This window comes from Rana temporaria, chromosome 3, assembly GCF_905171775.1.
Source record: "Rana temporaria chromosome 3, aRanTem1.1, whole genome shotgun sequence".
In the NCBI taxonomy this organism is placed as follows: domain Eukaryota; kingdom Metazoa; phylum Chordata; class Amphibia; order Anura; family Ranidae; genus Rana; species Rana temporaria.
Window position 1 is genome coordinate 199,084,965 of NC_053491.1, and position 25,747 is coordinate 199,110,711.

General features: G+C 42.4%; 1 protein-coding gene across 1 annotated transcript in view; it reads left to right on the forward strand.

Moving 5' to 3' along the window:
* The window catches only part of LOC120932029, a 69,704-nt gene extending 44,845 nt beyond the window's left edge, over positions 1–24,859 (forward strand). The window contains exons 13-18 of the mRNA XM_040344114.1: positions 169–421; positions 2,498–2,593; positions 5,719–6,046; positions 9,774–9,890; positions 18,410–18,552; positions 24,537–24,859. Of these exons, the coding sequence (XP_040200048.1) occupies positions 169–421; positions 2,498–2,593; positions 5,719–6,046; positions 9,774–9,890; positions 18,410–18,552; positions 24,537–24,579 (980 nt within the window). The 3' untranslated portion in view covers positions 24,580–24,859. The remainder of the gene's footprint in view (positions 1–168; positions 422–2,497; positions 2,594–5,718; positions 6,047–9,773; positions 9,891–18,409; positions 18,553–24,536) is intronic.
* Positions 24,860–25,747: the final 888 nt, after the last annotated feature.

The window sequence follows — 25,747 nt, forward strand, 5'->3', positions numbered from 1 at the left end:
TTTTATGGTATGCATATGTATTTTATATATAGTGGACCACCACCCAAGATCAGCCCTGGTGATGTCAGATGTTCTTTATGATATTAGATTAAAAGTATTACACTTGAGACCATTATGAGTTTTTTAAGATTCAGAGGTTTAGTTCATGACATCAGTCTGATTTTGTAGGACTTGATTCACCTCACATACAGAGGATGTCTGACGCACCTCCCAAAACATCACGCAAAAGGAAAGTCCAATCTGCTACTTCTTTCCCAATAAGTACACCCGTGTCGAAGACTCAGCCTGTCATAGAAACAGAAACAGAAGCTAGGAATATACCAAGCAAAGAAGGTTCTCAGCCATACGGACGCTTTCTGTCAGCACCTGTCCGTGCTCCTTTTACACGCTGGGATAGATCCCTAAGCTCTGCTTCCCCCAGGTATAAGAGTTTGTATATTTACTATATTATGAGATATAGGATGAATTTACCAAAACTGGAGCAGAGTCTGAAGTAACCAGTCAGCTTCTAACTTCCGCTTGTTCAGATAAGCTTTGAAAATGGAAACTAGAGGATGCTTGGTTGCCATGCACAACTTTCCAAATTCTGACTGTCAAATTTGAACAAATTCCCCTGATGGAGTCTGAGGCCTCGTACACACGGCCGAGGAACTCGACGTGCCAAACACATCGAGTTCCTCGGCCAGTTCAGCCCTGAAGCCGCCGAGGAGCTCGGCGGGCCGAGTTCTCCCATAGAACAACGAGAAAATAGAGAACATGTTCTCTCTTTTCTCGACGAGTTCCTCAGCGGCTCCATCGGGCTGAAAGTGTACACACGACAGAGTTTCTCGGCAGAATCCGGCTCTGACCGAGTTTCTCGCTGAATTCTGCCGAGAAACTCTGTCGTGTGTACGAGGCCTATCAGTTGGGCCTGATTGTGTACCTGTAATACATTTAAAACATTATAATATAGTATTTCCTAAGCTGTTTGAATAATCACAGTGGTTATTTGTCTGATGTTATGTTCTAAAAAACATATCTGTAATACATGGCTATATTAAAGTAGAACTAAAGGCAAACCTGTCCATTTTTTTTTTGCCATCTGGATCCTATTGGAGAGATTTTCCTTCACTTCCTGTCCCATAGCCACAACAGGAAGTGACAGTGACGTGAAGGAATCCCTGGTAGTCCCCAGGGTCACCAAATCTAGTGTCCCCCTCGGAAAAGTTCCCTTCTATTCCTGTTCTGGCAACAACCCCAAATTTGGCTTTTTTTTTCACTTTCAGTGATAATGGTCACCCGGACAAATGGAGAGGATGAGTCTCCTTTAAGGGTTACCAAAAAGTTTTTTTTTTATCCCCTGAGCGGTATTCCCGAGTCTGGATCGGGGTAGAATTTCAGGACCAAAAGCGGTAACCCCGAGCCAGACTCGGGATCGCTCGGAGTGTCCACAGGCAGAGTTACTTACCTTGTCCCTGGATCCTGCGATGCCTCCCCGCTGTGTGATTGAGCGGTGTCCTCCTCGCTCGATTCACAGTGCCGAGTGCAGCCGAGCTCCGTTCCCTGCGACGTCACGACGCACGGGGGGTGGAGATTGGTGCCAAATTTAAAAAAGTTAATAAACACAATACATACAGTATACTGTAATCTTATAGATTACAGTACTGTATGTAAAAAATACACACCCCCTTGTCCCTAGTGGTCTGCCCAGTGTTCTGCATGTACTTTTATATAATAAAAACTGCCTGGAAACTGGAGATTGTCCATAGCAACCAAAAAGTGTCCCTTTATGTCAAAAGTGGTTTTGACCAGCTAAAAAACAGCGATAATAAATTAGAATCACTTGCAGAATTGAGCGATAGTGATTTGTGGGAAAATTTGTCATCAAAAAATTAAAAGTAATAATTTTTATTATTATTATATTATTTGTTATAATTATTTATATGTATTTATTAGATTATAATTTATGATTTTGTGTTTCAAATTTTATTATACCTGGGATGTCTACTAGCCTCTTGTTTGGACAGATTTAAGTGAGTTATTCCTAAGAATTGCAGGCCTACAATATAAAACGCCAAATTTCCATGCAAAATAATTGTACCGCTTTCAGCACCTAAAATCTGAAAGAATCATACCGCCAGGGAGGTTAAAACAACACACATGTTATACTTACCTGGTCTGTGCAATGGTTTTGCCTCCTCTTCCCGGGTCCCCCGCTGGCGCTATGTGTTCCGCCCACCCAGTGCCCCCAGAGCAAGTCACTTGCTCTGGGGGCACTCGTGGGCACTGGGGGCACTCGTGCATGCTTGTTCCCGAGTCATGTTCTGTATGTCCATAAGACACACAGAGAGTAGGGCTCAGCCTCTCCCCTGCTCCCTTCTCAAAAGTTTTGCCTTTAGATATACTTTATTTACATACTGACAGTACAGTATATATACAAAATGTAATATATTGTTATTTATTCCCTGCTTCAACGTACTGCAGTTGATGCATCAGCACTTTTTCGTTGTTATTTCAGGCCTTCCTCATTGTCAAGCACCAAAAAGGAGCACACATCTGCTGATCCAATCTTTAGTAAAAGTCTATCCGGCTTAAATATTGTTAGTAAGTCAGTGTAAGTAACAGTAAGTATTACATCACAGATATTTCAAGCTAAACAATGCTTATTTGGGACCATTAGGAATTTTGAAATTCTACATGAATGCTCCAAAAATGTATTCTGTTTTTTTATCTATGTCATAAAAATAAATACAGACAGTATTATTTAGAATGCCTGCACATAGCTGAAGCAGCGTTCCAAACCTTTTTTCCCAGCTAAATACTCGATTATTCTGACAGGTAAAGCTCCAACACCTCGGCTAATGCCAGGGATTGCTGCTAAGTTTTGCCACTTACATTCATACTGGACTATTACTATGATGTGCAGTTTCAGGGCCTTTACGTATGTAAATGAGGCTACTATAAGAAAATCAAAAGTATCAGAGGAGGTTATCACTTGTCTAGCAACAAAAAAATGCTGCATGTGGGGTTGCCGTCCCTGCCAGGAGAAGACCGTGATTGTATCAAAAATTGCAAGTGGCTCCAACAGGCTGGTTGTGCCCAAGTTGATCGATCAATCAACTTAGTACATTCAGTCTGCCCACACACGGTTCTAATCTGGGCTGGTTCCTGCTGAATCAGCCCAGATTTGAACTGTCTATAGCCGGCCTAAGACTGAGCAGACAGAATTTGGTGCAGCTTAACTGACCAAGCTGAAGCTAATTTTTTAATATGCACATGTGCTTTAGATCTTGTCTGCTCCAATTTTAGTAGATTCTTCCCTTTTGTGTGAGATGGTTCTTAAAGCTGAACTCCAAGGATGATATATTTGGCATACTTACACTGTGCTATTTTGGCCGATTTCCCTCTGTGGAAGTTGTAGCCCGAGCTACTACAGTGATGGCTAATGTCTTCTAGGTGCTGTGCAGAGTGTTTACCCTTCTGCATAGTAAGCACAAGGAGTTGTTTGCTCAGCATGGCCAATAATCAGGGAACGTCTTGCATTTTTCGCAATTAATGCAAATTGTATTCTGATTGGATGATCATGACGCCCCTCCCCTCCACCTCATCCAATTAGGGAACGCTTTGCATTTATTAAGAAAAATGCAAGGCATTCTTTTAATGATGGCCTTGCCCAGCGAATTAGCCCCTGTGGTTACTATGAAGAGTAGCTGTTTGCCACAGCACTTGGAAGTAGACATGTGCACAGAATTTTTTTTCATTTTTTTTTTGTTCTGTTTCGTATCGTTCCGTAGGTTCGTTCCCGTTCGTTTTTCGTAAGACGCCCGTTTTCCTGTTCGTTCCCGTTCGTTTTTCGTACGACGCGATTTTTTCGTATTCCGATCGTTTCGTATTTTGGTTACCGTTTTATTTTCGTACATGCGGGATGGTTCGTTATTCTGTTTAATTCATGTTCGTTACTTGTTAGACAATCATTTTCGTGAATTTTCGTCATTTTGTACTTTCGTAAATATATCACGGGATTCGCGGCACTTTCAACACGTGGCTCATCCATATTAACTATTGTTAAGCCCCATACACTTGGTCAGACTTTTTTAACAACAAACATAAAAACGATCGTTTTACCGAACGTTCGTTAGTTTTTAAACTCCATCAGAAAACCATTTTTGGGTTCCAGGTTCAAAAGTCTGGCCAACTGATCTCCCTTCAGACGAAAATCCACAGAAAAGTTTTGGCTTTACTGTACTACTGTACTCAGCACAAAAGAGAAGCTGCTTCACTAACTACACTCACTGCCCATTCAAAAAACCGAAAATTACATCTTATAACAAAAGATTTGCATTTTGTATTTTGAAACCAAATTACGAACAGAAAAAAGGAATTCAGAATACAGAATACAAATCTTTTGTTATAAGATGTCATATGAACATACAAACAGAAAAAGGATTCAAATAAAATACAGAATGAAAATCTTTTGTTATAGATGTCATATGAACATACAAACAGAAAAAGGATTCAAACAAAATATAGAATGAAAATCTTTTGTTAGATGTCATATGAACATACGAATGAAAATCAAAATACGAACAGAACAAGGATTCAAACAAAATACAGAATGCAAGTCTTTTGTTATAGATGTCATTTTCGTTCTTTTGCCGTTTTCGTTTTGTCGTATTTTCGTCGGATCGTTCGTTCGTATTTGCGGTTGTTCGTTATGTGGCTCATTCGTGATCCCGTCGTTTTCGTATTTTGGTGCTTTAATTTTTTCGTATGTACACATTATTCTGCGGGTACGAAAATGAACATTTTCGTACGAAAATAACATTCGTACGAACGGGAATGCACATATCTACTTGGAAGACTGCACCCATCACTGTAGTAGCTACTACAGTGATCTACAGCGTCCACAGAGGCTGATCAAGTATCATATATGCATATTACATTGTTCCAAGCTAGCCCAAAGTAAGTATGCAAAATACTTATATCATCACCTGGGTTCAGATATAAAAAAATGTATCTACATTTATTATTAAGTGAAGATACAAAAAAGATCAGATGACCTTCACTAACCATCTCTCTCTCTCTCTCTCTCTCTCTCTCTCTCTCTCTCTCTCTCTCTCTCTCTCTCTCTCTCTCTCTCTCTAACATTTAAAATGTTGGATGGCTCTAGCCTGACCCAGTGGTAATTCATTCTACTAGCACAGGGGTCTCCAAACATTCTAAACAAAGGGACGGTTTATTGTCCTTCAGACTCTTGGAGGGCCGGACTTTGGCCAGCTGGAGTAGAAATTTTCCTGGCATCATTGTTAGTAAACATCTGGTATTAGGGGGAGGAATAGTGCCCCATTGCTGGTATCATAGGGAGGAATAGTGCTCTATTAGTTGTGTCAGTGGAAGAAATGGTGCTTTATTATCGGTGTCAGATGGCAGAATAGTGTCTCGTATCAGTGGGAGGGATAGTGCCCCAAGGGCCGGATAAAGGCAAGCAACGGGCCGCATCCGGCCCTCGGGCCGCAGTTTGGAGAGCACTGTACTAGCACATTAGCATTCATGTGTTTAGCTACAGTATGTGAATTGGTTTGATCCTCTGTGGCAAAATATAAGTCAATGATGTAGATGTCAACACCTAAAATGTTCAGTTGTCTTGTATTTATTGTATGTTTGGCACATTACTTCTTTCCTCTGTGTACTCCAACTAAATGTCCCTTTTGCCCTTTTTTTTTTCTTTCCCTGTTGTAGGCCTGAAACAGCACTATCAGTTCCTGTAGGTATTCTTGAACAAGAATCTGAAAAGCTATGGCACACATCACACTACACATGCCCTGTGGTCTTACAGAAAGTCCTGTTGGGTGAGGAAGGTGGGATATGTAGGTGTAGTAACCACCAGATCCCCTATGTCACAGACCTGGAGTTTGACCAGCTTGTTAACAATAAATTGTTGCCTTCAAAGCAAATCATTGTTATATGTGTTGTGTCCTCGCTGGATTCAGAGGAACAGCACAGACCAGATGTGCTTGATCAATTGTATGAAAAAAAGAACAAATACAGAAGTATGCCATGCATGCAGGTATGTATAGAGGCACTAGTGCTGTCAGTCTGTTTCCCAAAAGTGGATATCTGTCTTTATTATAGAAGAATATATTCATGAAATAAATATGTTAAAACATTCTTCTGTTTGTTTATGCTGAGGGGTTAGTAGGGAGCAGCCTAAGTAGTCCAGTCCAGACTGTCTATTGCCCAGCCACAAACTCAATCTCTTCTTTAGCAATGCCAATCTGATATCAGCTTAGGGGCATGCCAAATAAGCAACTTACCCAAATGAGATCTCTTGATTATTAAGGGGTTCACAGACATTAGCCTAGGTGCTGAATAACCATGCACTTTTTAGTGCATTTTTGTAGCACGTTTTTACACACGTTTTGATGGATTCCATTTTTTGTGTAGGAGACTGGTTGTGAAGCACAAAACCCTGACCAAAAACGCAGCAAATTGCATGAACATGTGTTTTTCATGAACATGTGTCCCTTTGAAGCTTATTGGGCCCAAACTGCATTATGCTGCACCTTTTCAACAATCACACTGCACCGTTGTGCATTGATATTAACAGGAACCATATGGAATAATGTGACCTGCAATGTTGTACACTGTAGAGTAGTGGCAGACGTAGGAGAAATTGCACTTCTGTGAACGGGGTTTTAGATAACAGTCTCCCAAAGTGACTGGAATGACTAATCATGCCAGTGAATGGGAAAGTGCACAGAGTTAACAAATTAGCATTTTTAGAAAATAACCCTATCAAGCAGTTTGGAATCTGGTTCAATTGCTCATGTTATCATCTGTGCACGGTTACTCCTCCATTGGCTTAGAGCCTTAGACAATAGTAATCATCTGACTCGATCAGGGGAGAAGCTGAAACAGAGGCCTTTATTAAAAGTGGATTGTGCATGAGCATCCAACTGTGTTTGACCAGCCTAAAGCTCATCATACACAATATGGTTGTAAAATCATCTTTAGATCTACCAGCTACCCAGTGTAAGGCCTCGTACACATGACCAAGTTTCTCTGCAAAAACCAGCAAGAAACTTGCTGGGAGATATTTTTGTGCCGAGGAAATCGGTCGCGTGTACATTTTCGTCGAGGAAACTGTCGAGAAACTCAACGAGCCAAAAAGAAAGCAAGTTCTCTATTTCCTCGACGGGAATGGAGAAACTTGCCTTGTCGAGTTCCTCGACAGCCTAACAAGGAACTCGACGTTTCGCCCGTCGAGTTCCGCGGTCGTGTGTACGAGGCTTCAGGGTCTATGCACCTGGATACAAAGTGAATGGAATGTGTAGGTTAACCATAATAGTACATAGTTTTGGTAAATTGGTAGATTGAAAAGAGATTGTGCGACCAAAATGTAATGTGGTGTCACACTCCACATCGTCCAATCAGAGAATGCTTTGCATTCATTGACAAAATGCCTACTACAGTGATTTCCAGCTTCTAGAGGGATCTCACAGGTACTGTATATAGTTACATTGGTTCAAGCTGGACCAACATAACCATGTAAAAATATCCATACTTGCAAATCCTTTTTAAGTGCAAAAGCCCTTTACAGAACCTCCTTTTATCTGCTTGTACTAGCAGGTGTGTTCTTTGTTTATACACTATATTTTGTACATTATACTGTAGCAGTTGGACCAACCTAAACTTGTAAATGTGATACATTTAAAACATTATAATCCAATTGTTTTCTAAGCTGGTTTGTTTGAATAACACAGTAGTCATTTATCTGATGTTAAGCTCTAGTAAACATATCTGTATTACATTGGTATTTTAAAGGGAAACTAAACACAAAACTTTTTTGACTAAAGTAATGGAGGATTATATAACCCCTGTCAGTTGTTTTTTTTGACACCTGTGTACCATTAGGGAGATTTCCTTTCACTTCCTTTCCCATAGCCAAAACAGGAAGTGAGAGGAAATCCTTCCAAACTGAGAGAACCTCTGGTTGTCACCAGGGACATAAGAAGTGGAACTTCTCTATAGGAAGATTTCCCTCCTAATACTGTTCTGGGGTCAAACCAAAATTTGGAATCTTGTTTTCTTCTTCACTTTGGTGATAACAGTAAGCATGGCAAACAGAGAAGGTGAAGGTCCGTAAGAGCCGGTTCACACAGGGGCGACCTGGGATCCGACTTGAAGTCTCCCCAAGTTGTCCCAAGTCGCTCGGTTGAGAAAATCAATGTAAGTGAATGAGAGCCGTCTTAACCTCCCTGGTGGTATGATTATTTCAGAAAAAAGGTGCTGAAAGCGGTACCATTATTTGCAAGGAAATTTGGCGTTTTATACTGTAGGCCTGCAATTCTTAGGAATAACTCACTTAAATCTGTCCAAACAAGAGTCTAGTAGGCATCCCGGGTATGAATTTTTTTTTAAAACGAAATTATAAATTATAATATAATAAATAATTATAACAAATAATAATATAATTATAATAAAAATTATTCAATAATGTAATCAGATCAAAATCACTGAAATTTGCTCAGTTGCAGAATTGTCGCTGTCATTACTTTTATTTTTTTATGACGAATTTCCCCACAAATCGCTATCGCACAATTCTGCAAGTGATTATAATTTATTATCGCTGTTTTCTAGCTGCTCTAAAACCGTTTTTGACATAAAGGGACACTTTTGGTTGCTATGGACAATCTATAGTTTGCAATCAGAAAGAACAGTTTTTATTATATAAAAGAACATGTAGGACACTGGGCAGACCACTAAGGACAAGGGGGGTGTGTATTTTTTACATACAGTACTGTAATCTATAAGATTACAGTATACTGTATGTAATGTGTTTGTTTACCTTTTTGAATTTGGCGCCGTTCTCCGCTCCCGTGCGTCGTAACGTCGCAGGGAACGGAGATCGACGGCACACAGAGGCACTATGTGAATCGTGCGAGGTCCCACACGTTCACACAGCGCGGTGGCATCGCTGGATCCAGGGACAAGGTAAGTAAACCAAGACTGTGGATTCTGCGAGGCGAGCCCGAGTCTGACTCGGGGTTACCGATCGCAGCACAAAAATGTAACCCCGAGTCAGACTCGGGAATACCGCCAGGGGGGTTAATGTACACTACTGCAGTTGCTCCGACTTCAGAAAAGGTTCCTGTACTACTTCAGTCCGACTTGTAGGCAACTTGTACCCATAGATTTCAATGGAAGTTGCCTCAGAAGTCTGATCACTGTCTTAACTGAAGCAACAATACAGAAAGATAACATACATTTCTCAGGTAAACCCCTCCCTCCCACAGAGCTGATTGTTGTTTGATTGGCCACTGGAAAGCCTCCTGTCCTGGAGGCGACTTGAAGTTGCCTTGTAAGTTGCCTGATGATTCATACTCAAGTCGTGCTATAAGTCGTGTTGCCCCTGTGTGAACCGGCTCTTACAGGGACACAGACAGGTGATCCCTCTCCACTCTATCCATTACTTATAATTATACTTTGCTTTTAGTTATACTTTAAGGTAGAAAAATTAAAAAAAGGCCTCATGTACTTCTTTAAATAACAGTTTTTTTTTAATTCCTATTTGTAGGTTATATTTTTAAGACTGTATCTGAATATAGGTGCTACATTACATTTTGTCACATCATACTTTTGTGTTACAATCTAATTGTATCCGAATATATTGGTGCAAGCTTCCTAAACTACCAAACTCTTCAAATACTTGAGTAGACCAATAGACCAGATATTCCATATCCAAACATTTCATTTAATTAACATAGTTAAATACTTGTTATCCTGTATTACAGAGCCGACTAGACTCTTTCCGCCTATTGAAGTACGACATTACCAATTGCAATCTGTACACTGTTCACGAGGATCCTTTGCTTGTTCAGAGGCACAATGCAGCGCCTGGAATGTTCCTGGTATGGTCCAAGGATGAATTTTACACAATTTCTCATACTATCAGGATAGAGGGAATGATGGGGGTTATGTATTTGGAAGAATACTATACATAGGAGAGTTATGATCTAAAAACATGCAAGTAAAGACATAAAGTACTGTATTTGCTGGCGTATAAGACTACCTTTTACACTTGAAAAAACTGGTCAAAAAGCAGGGGTCGTCTTATACGCCGGGTCAGCTGCTTGGATGCCTGTTGGATGTGCGGTAATACTGTATGTAGCTTCAGCTAGACACATTATATACCGCTTAGCCAATCCCAGTAAGCGATGTATTCAAATGAATACAAAGCCTGCTCGGATTGGAGTAACAACCTCTGCCAATCAGAGTAGGCTATATACATTAGCCTGCTCGGATTGGCTTTGAGAGTCAGAGAGGCGTGGACTGATGTTACAGCCTCTGCCAATCCAAGCAGGCTTTGTCTTCATTAATAGAATATATCGCTTTCCATGATTGGCTCCAGCAAGAAGGAAGAAGAATATGGCTCCAGCAAGAATGAAGAAGAATATGGCTCCAGAAGGAAAAAATATGAGGCGTCGGAAGCCTCGGAAGGGGGGTCGTCTTATACAGTGAGTACAGGCAAAAAATCGTAAAAAACTGTAAAATTAGGGGGTCGTCTTATACACCAGGTCGCCTTATACACCGGCAAATACGGTACATGTGCATTGGGAGAGACTTGTAGAATGCATTTCTGACCTCCTTCTGAAACTGCCTAGCTGCCTACAGCTTTGATACCTTCTGGGTCACAAAGCCTGAAAAAGCATGCCCCAAACTAATGCCTTGTACACATGATCAGAATTTTCTATGGAAAAAGTCAGACGGACTTTTTCCATCTGATATTCCGATCTTGTGTAGCCCCATCAGAGTTTTTTGGTCGGAAATTTCGATGAATTTCATCCTAGTTTAGATATAGAACATGTTCTATTTTTCTCCGATGGAATTCCGTCGGAATTCCCGTGAGATTTGGCCGGGCAAAAGCCTGATCGTGTGCATGCGGCATAAGTCTGAGTGAAGTGAGCAATCTGCATACTTGTTTCAAGGCAATGACTCAAAAGGTATTAAAGTTTAGAGTTCTCCATACTCATCAGCTTTTTGATATCTGGTGAATTTTTCATCCTTGGAGGAGAAATTTTACTCATTATTTGTCTACTCAAGATACATATTTCAGAACTGAGTTTTTTCTGATCAAACATGACCCCCTGACCACAATGATTCTTGGTGCTCCAACTTTCCCAAATGCCACCTATGGCCTCGTACACACGACCGAGGTTCTCGCCAAAAACAAGCAAGAAACTTGCTGGGAGATTTTTTTTAACCCCCCCCCCCCCCCCAAAAAAAAATTGATTCTGGTCCCTTAAAGCAGATTACACAGCACAATGCTTTTGCTATGCAATCTGCCCACCTCTAAACTGTAAAAAAAAAAACGCAACCTACCACTTCCTGTATGCCCTCTGTAAACAGACCACGATAACCAGGGCAGCTCCGCCCTGATTACCATGGTCAAAGTGCCTCCTTCTGTGATAGGCTGCCTGCTCTCTGCTCTCCTCTCTCCACCCTCATCCCCTCCTTCCCCTCTGTCAGCGCCCTCTCCGTCTCCGGCTCGGCCCCGTCCCCCCACCGCTATTATTTTAATATTAAAATATAAAATTTGTCACTGCCAGCCTCTCTATTAGAGGCTGACATAGCACAATGTGTAAGTTGTATTTAAAAACGAGCGCTGTAAATACTGAATATCATCTGTCTTCAGGCCGGTCACGTGACTTACAGCCGCTTTCCTACTCCGATGGGTGGCTTCTGCGAAAGACGAGCAGGCACGTGATCCCCCTCTGGTGTCAGAGGGAGATCAGGGCCCCTTTCACAGAAGACATCTATCATACCTGGAAAGCAACCGCGAGTGATGTGACCGGCCTGAAGACAGTTGATATTCAGTATTTACAGCGCTTTTTTAAATACAACTTACACAGTGTGCTATGTCAGCCTCTAATAGAGGGGCTGGCATAGACTTGTAATAATGTTTTAACAAACACTTAAAGGGTAAGTTCTCCTTTACCAAAAAGCACAATTTTCTGCCCAATATGAGCATAGCAGCATTGTGTGCTATACCCACTTTCCAGCCAGAGCTCCCTTTCTGTTCAAAAAGTGTAGGCCAAAACCACATTAATAAGAAGCCTTGTTAAAAAATCTTCTACACTCTGTGATGGCTGTGTCCTGACGGGTCAATGTAGGGAAGGAGCAGCCAATGGGACCAGTAGGAGGGAGTCCAGTCCTGTTCTTTTGGGCCACTCATGCAGTGTATACACGCTCCTGTTGCGGCTGCTGAGCGTATCATAGGTGAGAGAAGAAAGTACACACTACACATATGCGGCATGAAGGAACAGATTGGCACTCCCTCCTGTAGCACTGGTCCAAATTGCTGCTCCATCTCTACAGTAACGCAAAGCAATCACAATCTGTAGACATTTTAAAGTAATAGTAAAGGCTCACGCTTTAATAAATAAATACATAAATAAACATGCTATACTTAACTGCTCTGTGCAGGGCTTTTACACAGAGTAACCCCGATCCTCCTCTTCTTGGGCCCTCCTGCCGCCAACTCCTGACCCCTCCCCTTTCATCGTGGTTTGGCCCCTACCCCTCTCCACTGGTTGTGATTGACAATTGGCTTCGCTACTGTATCTCAGCCAATAAGGAGGCAGAGAATCGGGAGAGCTGCTACTCTCATGCACATTGCTGGATCGAGATGGGGCTCAGGGGAGTATTAAGGGGGCTGTGAGGAAGCTGCACACAGAAGTTTTTTTTACCATGCAAAAAACCTTCAGCCTTTACAACCACTTTAAAGCCGTCTTGACCTACATTCTTTGATCTGAAAGAAAGCTCTGTCTGGAAGGTAGGTTTAGCACACTATGCTTCTATATCCATATGGGACAGCATAGTGTGCATTTTGGTAAAGGTTAACTAGAATTACCCTACCCTATGTAATCTAGATTTAGGGCCAGATTCACATAGGTTAGCGGATCCGCGTAACCTATGTGATTTAAGATGCGCCGCCGCAAGTTTTTGAGGCAAGTGGGTAATTCACAAAACGCTTACCTCAAAACTTGTGGCGGCGTATCGTAAATCCCCCGACGGAATTCAAATTCCGCGGCTAGGGGGAGTGTACTATTCAAATCAGGCGCGTTCCCACGCCGATCGAATAGCGCATGCGCCGTCCGGAAATTTTCCCAGCGTGCATTGCTCCAAATGACGTCGCAAGAACGTCATTGGTTTTGACGTTTACGTAAATTACGTCCATCCGTATGCGCAAACAACGTAAAAAATTCAAATTTCGTCGCGGGAACGACGGCCATACTTAACATTGGCTGCGCCTCATAGAAGTAGGGGTAACTATACGCCAGGAAAACCCTTACGTAAACGGCGTAAAGTGACTGTGTCGGGCCCGCGTACGTTCGTGAATTGGCGTATCTCGCTGATTTAAATATTCTCGGCGTAAATCAGCGTGAACGCCCCCAGCGGCCATTTTAAAATTGCAGTTAAGATCCGACGGTGTAACACAGTTACACCTGTCGGATCTTAGGCATATCTATGAATCAGTCGCATAGATACGACCGACGCAACTCTTATATACGACGGTGTATCAGGAGATACACCGTCGTATCTCTATGTGAATCTGGCCATTAGATTCTTTCTTTTCCACAAACAAAGGCTCAAAAGACAATCCTGTCACTTTGTCCCCCCCCCCCCCCCCCAATGCTATATTTGTGTCATACTTGCCAGGGGCGGACTGACAACTCATGGGGCCCCCGGGCAATAGAAGATTATGGGGCCCCTCTGGCTTACAGATGGCCACCACGCCAGGAGGCAGTGCAGCTAAAATCTTGGGATATTCACATTAAAAGCATGTCAGTTTCAGACATATCAGGGACAGATCTAAAAAAAACACAGATTTTTACATACTGTCCCTGGTTTTACTGAGCCTGGCAACCCTGATGGGGCCCCCTAGTGGCATGGGGCCCTCGGGCAGTGCCTGAGTGACTCAATGGTCAGTCCGCCCCTGATACTTGCTATAAGCTGCTGCAGCAGATAAAAGGTTCAAACTCAAACATACTCATTCAAAACAAGAGAAAGCTGCTATACAATGGCAAATGTAACTTGAGAAACAGACAAACAAAAAAAGAAGATATTAAAATCTGGACCAGCATGACAGGCAGGTAAGTTGTATTTTCACAAGCAAAGGTCAGCAGTGGTAGCCTTCACATTTCAGATGCTGTAGTGTTACAAAAGATTTTATTATACTGTCCACTGGGTGGCAGTATGAGCCTTCACTAATACCATTCTAGAAGCCTTTCCCTCTTATGTCACTGTGTCACATCAAGCAGGGACCTGCTGTACTTTATTTACTTTTGTTCATGTTCTTGCCAATGATTTTTTATTTAAAAAGACAACACTAGGACTGAAAAAAATATAGGTTGAACGGTGATTGCCTGCCAATGTCAGCAATCTGCGCATACTTCCGCACACATACTTTCTTCAGTAAATGATGTCATGTTTGGCATTGCTGTACACAAAAAACTGACTTGACAACATTGTTTACTGTACACAGATGAGGGGGATTTAGCTGTGCTGGCTTATATTATAGCACATTTTGCTGTTCTAGTACTATTAGAACACACAACATTAACCTTTTATTGACCATTTATTTTTCAGAGACCTGATTTTACAGCAAATTACATTTACATGGTTCATTATATTGTTTTTTTTTCCAATTACCAATAAGGCTACATGCACACTACTAGGCATTTAACCCATGTCCCTCCAATCCCAGTGTTTAAGGGTTCCCGGGAGTCACAGCTTCAGCGTCCAGTCCTGCTACCTGAAGCAGGCTGAAATATGCTGGATGGGGCTTAACACTGTGTTGCATGTAGTGTTCAGGGTACACGTCCCTACAGGGAAGTCTTAATAGCATCATGGGCCCCTGGGCAAAGTAATGCTCTGGGGCCCCTACAATGGAGTGCAGGTAAACAGAAATCAAGTAGGTAGGAGGTAGGGGATATCTAGAGTGAAGAGGGGTCAGAGTGCTGGGGGGACATCTGGGATGTAGAGGGGTAGCCCGGGCTCAAGGACCAGCTGCTTTGGGAAAAGGCCCCCCATGCAGCTGGGGCCCCTGGGCAGTGCCCAGGTGTGCCCTCTAAGTTAAGACAGCCCTGCGTCCCTAGTGTGCATGTGGCCTAAAAGTCATTTGAAAAGCACTCTGGGAACGGAGGAGTCTAACATTTCATTAATCCACTCATCAGCCATTCATCGAGTGATTTTCATTGATTGAAGCTAAAGTACAACTTTTTAAAATGAAGGATGTGGGCCGTAGTGCTGCCACCTGGATAGTCTGGGTTTTGAGTCATGTGTTCCGGGTTTCAAGTGGACTGAAACCCGGAGACATTCTTCAGACGAGGCTGTGGCTCCCCAAGTAACCAAGACAATCACACACAAATCTGTTGCTGTGCGGGACCTGTGGGCAGCTGTCTGGGGGCAGGTTCGGCATCACTGGGAAACAGGATGATGATGTCAGAAAGAGGAATTTGGCCACACCCACTGTTAGCTGTGGCCACACCCACTGTTCACTGCTATGTGCAATGCATTGCTATTCTCCTTGGGCCACTCAAAGGTGTCCCAGGCCACCAAAGTGTTGGAGTTTGGCTTGAAGAAAGGGTGGCAACCCTAGGTGGGTGGAAAAGGCAGGCAAAGTCGGCACTTTTGACAAGTGCTTATGACAGATCCAGCAACTTGTATTAACCCCCGTAGCACTGGGAAATTATCACTGGGGCAACTGAAGACTTACTGAGAGACCACTAGCACAAGGGACACTTCCCATGCAATGTAAGTACTGTGCTTTGTGCCGATTCATAAACTAAACTCAAGCTTGAAATTTGAACTCTAAGAATTTGGCCAATCTGTAAAACGTGCTGGCATATTATGAGTTAAGTTTAAATGGAGTTATCTCATTGACAGTTTTACAGAGCTCCAGGAGTACAGCTATCACTGTGCTCCTGGAACTCAGACAGGAGAGACACTGGGGTTAATTTACTAAAACTGAAGAGTGCAAAATCTGGTGCAGCTGTCAATGGTAGCCAATTAGCTTCTACCGTAACTTCAGCTTGTTCAATTAGGCTTTGACAAAAACCTAGAAGCTGATTGGTTCCAATGCAGAGCTGCACCAGATTTTGCGCTCTCCAATTATAGTAAATCAACCCCATAGTGTTCTCACGCATTGCATCCCTGCACACCACTCTCCCCTCTGCTGTTCATTCACAGAAGCCTTTGTATGTTGTGAATGAGTTCACCTAATACAAAGCACTCTGTGATTGGACAGGAGGAGGGGTGGACATAGAGGCTGCATGCGACTCTGCAGCCTCAGGAGCTGAAACCAGAGACTCCAGTGTCGGAGCGGCAAAAGCGTAGAAATAGTTTTTGGCACTCCAAAAAAATGTGAATTAAGGCCTGGTTCACACCTATGCATTTTTTAGTGCGTTTTCAGTTTTGCAGAAACACACTACAGTCCATTTACCATGATTTCCTCTGTATGTAGTTCACATCTGTGCATTTTATGGAAAGGGCCAAGGACTTTTTTCTGTTTTTTGGTTCTATAGACTTCAATGGATCAAAAGCGTGTATTGAAAAACGCAAAATGCACCTGGAATATGCAAATTGCAACCTGCATAGGTGTGAATCAGGCCTAAAGAGATAAGTTCACGAGGTGGCATGCCCTACATAACCCTACTAATTCAGCATATTTCACAAAGTAGCTGAACTTCTGAAGTTTAATTGAAGACTTTAAAGCCTTTCATTAAAAAATTAGGTTAACTGCTGCTATATTTTGTACTGACCTTTTATGAAAATAAAAAAATTGTTATTTGAGAAAAAAAAATTAGGTTAAAACCCGACTAGCTTTGTATCACTTTAAATTGATTGTTTGGGCCAAGCTGGTTCAGACAAACTATTTCCTATTTCCCTTAAGAAATGTGCCTGCTTGTGCCTGGCTCTAATGTTTGAGGTAGGGTTGCCACCTCATCCCTTTAAAACAGAACACATATGAATTACACAGGTTCTGTGGCTGATTTAATGCAGGTAAGGCACCAAATGAGTCTAATTACCACCTTAATTAGCCACAGAACCTGTGTAATTCATATGTGTTCTGTTTTAAAGGGATGAGGTGGCAACCCTAGTTTGAGGTCACATAAGCTGGTTTGTATGTCACTGCCTGTGTTCCGTCAGATTAGGCGGCCCGTCAGAATTGGTAATGGAATCGACGTTCCGTCGCCGCCATCTTGCTACACTGCGCACTCCTCTGACTGGCTGAGGTGGAGATTGTCCATCTATCTGCCTTTCCACCTCAGCCAATCAGAGGGAGCCTAGTATTTATTCCTTAACCACTTAAGCCCCGGACCAATATGCTGCTAAATGCCCAAAGGCGTTTTTACAATTCGGCACTGCGTCGCTTTAACAGACAATTGCGCACTCGTGCGACGTGGCTCCCAAACAAAATTGGCGTCCTTTTTTCCCCACAAATAGAGCTTTCTTTTGGTGGTATTTAATCACCTCTGCGGTTTTTATTTTTTGCGCTATAAACAAAAATAGAGCGACAATTTTGAAAAAAATGCAATATTTTTTACTTTTTGCTACAATAAATATCCCCCAAAAACATATCTAAAAAAATTTTTTCCTCAGTTTAGGCCGATACGTATTCTTCTACCTATTTTTGGTAAAAAAAATCGCAATAAGCGTTTATCGATTGGTTTGCGCAAAATTTATAGCGTTTACAAAATAGGGGATATTTTTATTGCATTTTTATTATTTTTTTATTTTTTTACTACTAATGGCGGCGTGACTGCGACATTATGGCGGACACTTCGGACAATTTTGACACATTTTTGGGACCATTGTCATTTTCACAGCAAAAAATGCATTTAAATTGCATTCTTTATTGTGAAAATGACAGTTGCAGTTTGGGAGTTAACCACAGGGGGCGCTGAATGTTTTAGGCTTCACCTAGTGTGTGTTTACAACAGTAGGGGGGTGTGGCTGTAGGTCTGACGTCATCGATTGTGTCTCCCCTATAAAGGGGATGACACGATCGATGCGCCGCCACAGTGAAGCACGGGGAAGCCGTGTTTACATACGGCTCTCCCCGTTCTTCAGCTCCTGGGAGCGATCGCGACGGAGCGGCTATAAACGAATAGCCGCGCCGTCGTCCCGGATCGCTCCCCGAGGGAATCCGCCCGCCGCATGCAGCGATCGGACCCCCCACCCGCTAGAAGGCAAGGACGTATATATACGTCCTTCTGCCTGTCCGTGCCATTGTGCGGACGTAAATAGTCGTGCGGCGGGCGTTAAGGGGTTAAAATACCAAGTTTCCTGTGAATGGCTCAGCAGCACACTGACTTTGTTTTATATTATAATTGCATTTTTTTTCTGTTTCTTTTTGTTCTAGATGTATATTTATGGGAAGCTGATGTTTGCCAACTATATTTTAAATGGCTATAGCAGATCCATAAAAGATCTTCAGAAACAAATAGTGAAAACTAGGAATGAATATCAGACAGGAAACCATTTGCCCAGCGACTTTAAGTTTGGGTAATTATGTCTTTCTCCTCAAAAGTGTCTCCTGTGTGAAAATGTGACGTGCATTGCTGAAGTGATGTGTGTGAAGTAAATTTGTCTAGAAAAGAAAGTATAACTAAAGGCAAAACTTTTTCTTTCATTTTGGATAGAGCGGAGAGGGGTTAGAACACCTGTCAGGTTTTATTGCTGTATCTGCCCCATTAGACCCTCTCTATTTGTCCTGTTTACCACGATCACCAGAAGTTTAAAAAAAAATCTAAAATGTTGGGTTGCCCCCAGAACTGTATTGGAGGGGAAATCTTGCAATGGGGACACTTATTCTGGTGACACCCAGATTCCCTAACATTGGAGAGATTTCCTTTGACTTCTTGTATTGGCTATGGGACAGGAAATGAAGAGAAATCTCCCCAATGGCACACAGATGGTAAAAACAAACCTGAAAGGGATTATAATACCACCTTACTCTATCCCAAAGGAAAAAAAAAGTTTTGCCTTTAGTTCTACTTTAACTATTGCTTTAGTGATGCTTTACAGAGGAATACCCTACTCACCAACCCTTACAAAAGTCATATTTTCATTCAATACCAATTTAGTCCTACATATACATAAACAGTGGCGGTCGGGTATTTATTTATTGAGACCTGCAGTCTATTGGGGAGACTTCCACCCAGGGTTGGATTGGAACAAAAATTTGGGCCTGGACTTCATGCAGACCGGCCCACTTTAATTGATAAAATGCTGAAAGAGAGAGGGAGTAAAAGAGAGAGAGGTGGGAGTGAAAGAGGGGGGTTGAGGGAGAGGGGGTGAGTGTAAGAGAGAGGGAGTGAGTGACTGAGTGACAGAGGGGGCTGAGAGACAGAAGAGGGGCTGAGAAACAAGGGGGCTGAGAGACGGGGGTGGGCTGTGAGACATGTGGGGTCTGGCAGACATGGGCCAGTAGCGAGACCTGATGGCCAGTAGAGGCAACGCAAAGTCTCCCTCTTGATCTGGTGGTGCTCTCGCTGCTCTGCTCCTTCCAGTGGCTCCTTGGCAGACTCCCTCCCACCTGTCCTCTTCCTCTGCGCCCCCAGTCAGCCCGTCCTCCGGCCTGGGTCGCACTGTTCTTGGAGCAGAGAGGTGTCGGAGGAATCGAGGTTCTGGGAGCGCCGTGGTGGCCGCGCCCGCTCCTATTCTTCTCTTTGGTAGTCAGGGAAGGGGTGGAGTTCTTCTCCCTCCCTGGCTCTCACATCCAACTGCCCTCCTCGCTGGCCACCTTTCCCGAATCCCTGCCGCTGTTTGCTGCCATGCTCCCGCTGTTGCCGAACTCTGCATAAAAATCGGCCCACCGGGAAACTCCCAGTAGTCCTGATGGCCAGTACATGCTTGCTTCCACCCCATGATCTCTGCTGTCACGCTAAATGGGGCCATGTCAAAACCACATGCAATGCACACTGTTGGGCATTAGTGCAGCTTTTAGAAGTTAAAACATAACACCTGCACACTGGCTGTCAAACTACCTCTGAAAAGCGATCCATCATGGATAAGTAAGTTAATATATGTACATAAGTAAATGAGTCTCTGGTTTGGTTTGTTATGCCTTTTCTTATCAATCAGTTATAGAAGGAGTAATAGCCATAGGTCGGTTTCTGTCTCAAAAATATGGGTGGAAAAAGGAAAGCAATGGACATACTGGGGGAAATAATAAAGGAGTCTGAAACACCTTTGTCTTAAAGAGGAAGTAAACTCTAATGGGTTTACTTCCTCTTTGTTTCCCTGCAAAGGTAAAGCATAATGGGTTACTATGCATCACATAGTAGCCCATTATGTCACTTACCTGCAGCAGAAGCCCGCAATGTCCCCATCTTCCTCGCTAGTAGCGAGCGCCCATCTTCACCCCTCTTCTTCCGGGGTCCGACATCACTCCCGCGCATGCTCGCAGGAGCCGTCTTTAACGGCATGACCCCATTCACAAAACGGTCACGCTCATTTTTTGGGGAGGCGATTGGTGCCAAGTGGGGGGGAGAGGATGTGTACTTGGGGTGGAAATTTGAGTTGTAGTGGATTTGTGTTAGGGGGGCTGATTTTTTGGGGGCGGGGGGGTTGTGTTAGGAGAATTTGGGGGAGGGAGGGCAAAGATTTGTGCTGGGAGGGGAGATTTCAGCAGGGGGAAGCAGATTTGTACTTGGTGGAGGGGGAGTTTATGCGGGGTAGATCTGAAACGAGGGGAAGCTCTGCTGATTTTATTATCCAATCATGTGCAAGCTAAGCTGTTTTTTTTTTCCCTTGCATGTCCCCCTTAGATCTACAGCGACTGCGCTTCCAAGTGCATTTTCATTGCAATTTCAAGTGCACTTTCCACTTGTATTGCAAAGTGGATTTTCCTTTAGTAAATAACCCCCCATAGTCTTGTTAATCACATACAAATACTAGAACTCAGAATAGTTCACATTGTTTGTTACACACCCTTGTCTTTTGTTTACCCTGCCCTTTCTCTGTGTTTATTTGCATCAGTATGTTTTGACAGTGTCTGTGATCCCATCTCAGTGTGCCTATTTAAAGTACAACTAAAAGGCAAAGTTTTATTTTTTTAGCTTTGAGTAGAGAAGAATTAAAACCGTTTTTATTGCTGTCTGTGCCCCTTTTAGGGAGAATCACCCTCTCTCTATTTGTCTCATTTACTGATTTCACTGAAAGTACAAGAAAATCACACATTTTGGGTTGTCACCAGAACAGTAACAGAAGGGAAATCTTCCAATAGGGACACTAGTTTTAACGACAAACAGGGATTCCCTTAATTTGGAGGGATTTCCTCTCACGTCCCTTTTGGCTATGGGACAGGAAGTGAAGGAAAATCTCCCCAATAGAACACAGATGGCAAAGAAAAAAAGAACGGTTATAACCCTCCATTACTCTATCCAAGATGAATAAAGTTTTGCTTTAGTTCTACCTTAAACTTCATTCAGTGAGCTTCTAACTTGTTCTAGGCTGGGTTCTTTTTCATTACTTATTACTGATGCAGACCTGACCTGATTACAAATAATGACTTTTACCTGCCCTGACCTGTGCTAGATTTGGTGTATTGTTCACCTACAACTGTGTCTAGTCACATAAGCACATAATACTGTATCATTGCACTCTTCGTCTTTTATTGTTAGGCCTTTAGCCTGATTAAAAATGGCGATTACAGTTACTTCCTTGATCAGTGTCTGTGTGCAGAAAGGGAAAAGGTTTTTAAACCTAGCCATCTGTACAACCTTATTTACATAATTTCTATAAAAACATTGCATTGCACACTGAGCGGCTTCAAAGTCGATCAACTTTGAATCCGACATACCTGCACAATTTCATTGTGGCTTGCATATGACTTTTTTAACAGAAGTCAATGCAAGTTGTGTTGAAGTCCCACCAATGTAGTGCAGGAATTTTTTCTAAGTCGGAGCGGCTTGAGTGACACCGATTAGAGCGGTTCCATTGCCCTTAATGGGGTGCAACTTGTCATGCGACTTTAAAACTCTCAATGCAATATTCCCAATGCACAAGTTCCTGCAGAAATGGCTGTATTTCCAATTAGGTACTGAAGTGGTCACATGCCTGATGAAGGCTGATGTGGCTCCAAAACTTCGCCTTTTTTGTACGTATGTGATCATTAATTAAAATTTTGGACTCAAATTTTGGTGATCCTGGTGTGCTGGTGACATTTTCTATGTTTGAAACTCTCAAGCCGCATGACGAGTCGCGGCAGTGTGAACCGAGGCTTAAACCCCTCAAAGTACAATGACTATCAGAATTGTAATGTAAATCTACCATAGAATTGGTTATGCAGAAAGGACCACCAGACCAAAATCAGATAAAAGAGTGCAAGATCATTTTAATTGTTGGTAAAAAAAAGTTGTAAAAAAAGCCAACGCGTTTCAGGGGCAACACCTTCATCAGGGCTCAACACAGGATTATTCTTGGATGGACGTAAAGAAACCAGAAACTTCACAGATCTATATATTTTAACCAGTATTGAATTCTCTGCATAGAGTAACAACTTGACAACAGTTGCTGAGCAGCACTTTGGGGTGGTGTTGCCCCTTAACACATTTGATGTTTTTATATTGATTCATATTTTTATTGGACTTGATTCACTATATATTTATTTGTTTGCACTATGCACTCTTAGTGGATTCAGCACTATATGGATTTTTGCTTATTTTCACATATTATTAATGTTTTTATATTACTTTTTTTTTAACCAAAAAGATCTTGGACTGTTTCATCCAGTTTTATTCTGGCGCGCCTTTCTGCATTTTTACTGTTTGAGCCAATCGAGGGAAGCCTTGCTACATGGGAGCCACCTCTCCAGAGCCATTGATCTTGTTTAAAGGTTTCCTTCATCTAACTACACATATGCAAGTCTAAAAGTTCCCAGTGCCTCTCTGAGTATGTTGTTTTGGAGATAATTGGTTGTAACCTCTTTGAACCAGGTAAAATAAATGTGTAATTTCCCATAATACAGTGGCAGCTTACCCAGTTCTGTTTCTTTAGTATAAATATAAACCAAGTGGTGCCGTGCTCCTATATAACCAAAAGTGTGATGCTGTTCAGTAATGTTACTGTCTCTTTAAATCATCCATAAAAAAAAAACATATAAAAAAAACAAAAAAATATGTAAAATAATACAAACAATATATAAAACTGTGACAGAAAAATAAATAAAACAGTTCATCAATGTTCTTTAAAGTGACGTGAAGCTTAAAAATCACCAACTCCAGCAAAAATGTGAATCTGCTGTAAAGTTGCCAAGGAAAAAGCTTATTCACAAGTGTCTACGGCTCTGGGCTGCAAATATCTTCATGCAATAGTGACTACCTTCACCAGATGTGCCCTCACCTGGGGGAGTTGACCAATGCCCACCATAGGGGATCTTTAGTAATGTCCCAATGCTATGGACACCTCTGGGTTTTGCTCCACTCCTTGATTTCACCTCCTTTCTGCCAAGTCATCATAAAAGAAAACTATACATAGTGCTTATCCTTAAAAACATAGGGTCTTTATTTAAATACAACTAATACCAAAACACTCACATTTACGTGGTGCTGTAAGTGCACCAGACTATAAACAGCAAGTAACCATAGCCATGTAGCTTAAAATAATATTCCTGGGTAGTTTATTTACCGCAATTCCTCGAACATGCCGTAACGTCAAAAGGCCCCTCACCTTAAGCGTTGCGTCACAGTGACCCTGTGGCGCAACGCGTAAGGGAGTGGCCTCCCGGAGTCTTCTTTGGGGATATAGGGAACCTTTACGGCAGTTTCATGTTTTTGCTGAAGTTGGTGATTTTTATGTTTCACATCAAAGGACATTGATGAACTGTTTTGTTTATTTTTCTGTCACAATTTTATATATATTTGTCACAATCTTTGCTTTTTATATAGGCTTTTTTACAGATGATTTAAAGAGACAGCAACATTATTGAACAACATCACACTTTCAGTTATATAGGAGCGCAGTACCACTTGGTTTATATTTGCATAGTATATACACCGTTTATGAGTGTGTGTTTTTGTGAGCGATCCAATAGCACTAGATACATATATTATAGATACATCCAGGGGCGGACTGACCATTGAGTCACTGGGGCACTGCCCGAGGGCCTCATGCCACTAGGGGGCCCCATCAGGGTTGCCAGGCTCAGTAAAACCAGGGACAGTATGTAAAAATCTATGTTTTTTTTACACCTGTCCCTGATATGTCCGAAACCGACATGCTTTTGATGTGAAAATCCCAAGATTTTAGCTGCCCCGCCTCTGTAATGCCTCCTGGCATGGTGGCCATCTGTAAGCCCAGGGGCCCCATAATCTTCTATTGCCTGGGGGCCCCATGAGTTGTCAGTCCACCCCTGGATACATCACCTTATTCTTTTGAACATAGCAGCGTGCAAGTATACCTATTGTTTTCTCTGTTTCTTCAGCATTGGGCAGAGTGAACATATACAATAATTATGAAATGTTTTTTGATTTCCTTGCTTACAGATATGACAGACATTTGAACGTTTCTTCAATCAATGCAATGTAGACATAATACAGTTCTTGAAATTGCCTCTCCCAGATAATATTGATTAAACCAGGACATGATGTACAATCACCCCCATGGCCCATGTACCAGTGTATGAAGAAGACGGCTCTGTTCCTTATGACAGATGTAAAGCATATTCTAAAACATGTATAAAATAACCCACATACTAGAACTGTGACCACTCATCATGCCAGCCTGTATGACATGGTCTTCCTGCTTCATCACTAAGATCTCAACATCCAGCTAACCATGATGCAGAATAAAAATGTTGTCAACGTGACTATGCAGTATTATTCAGTGTGTATTACAGGGGGAAGTCCAAAATCATTTCATCATGCACCTAAACTTGCTGTACAATGCAGACTGTATATTCCCAGTACTGATGAGATATGTCACTTACTAATACAGTAAAACCTTGGATTGTGAGCATAATTAGTTTTGGATACATGCTTGTAATCCAAAGCACTTGTATATCAAAGCAAATTTTTCCATGAGAAATCATGGAAACTCAAATGATTTGTTCCACAACTATTCATAAGTCCTTCAGTTTATAGTCCATATAAAAAGATTATAGCAATGTGCTAGGTTGTGTAACCATAAAATGTCCATCCACAAGGGGATTAGAAGCAAGTGTAGCAATATGGTTACATTTAACGAAGGTACAACATTTTAGCAACTCACATGGTTGATGATTAAGGCCTCATTCACACGGACGGACCGTTCAGGTCCGCCTGTCAGTTTTGTTGGCGGACCTAAATGGGCGCTCCATGCATCCCTATGGAGCGTCGGATGTCAGCGGAGACATGTCCGCTGACATCCGACCCGCTAAAAACAGACGTATGGGGACACGTCCCCATCCGTCCACGGCGGATCGGATCGGGTAAGATCTGATGAAAACGGACATGCTGTCCGTTTTCATCAGATCGCTCCATAGGACAAAGTGGTGCCCAACAAGCCCCTCCCCGCTCAGTGAGCAGAGAGGAGCTTGTCATCCATCGGCTCAGCGGAGATCTGCGGACAGATCTCCCGCTGAGCTGGCGGGAGCAGGCGGACTCCGTATCGTGTGAATGGGGCCTAAAAGGGGCACATCTAAGTATGCAGGCATCTGGGGTAAAGCGATATATACACTGTCATCCTCACCGCCGGCTCTCACCTCTGTTAGTCTGCA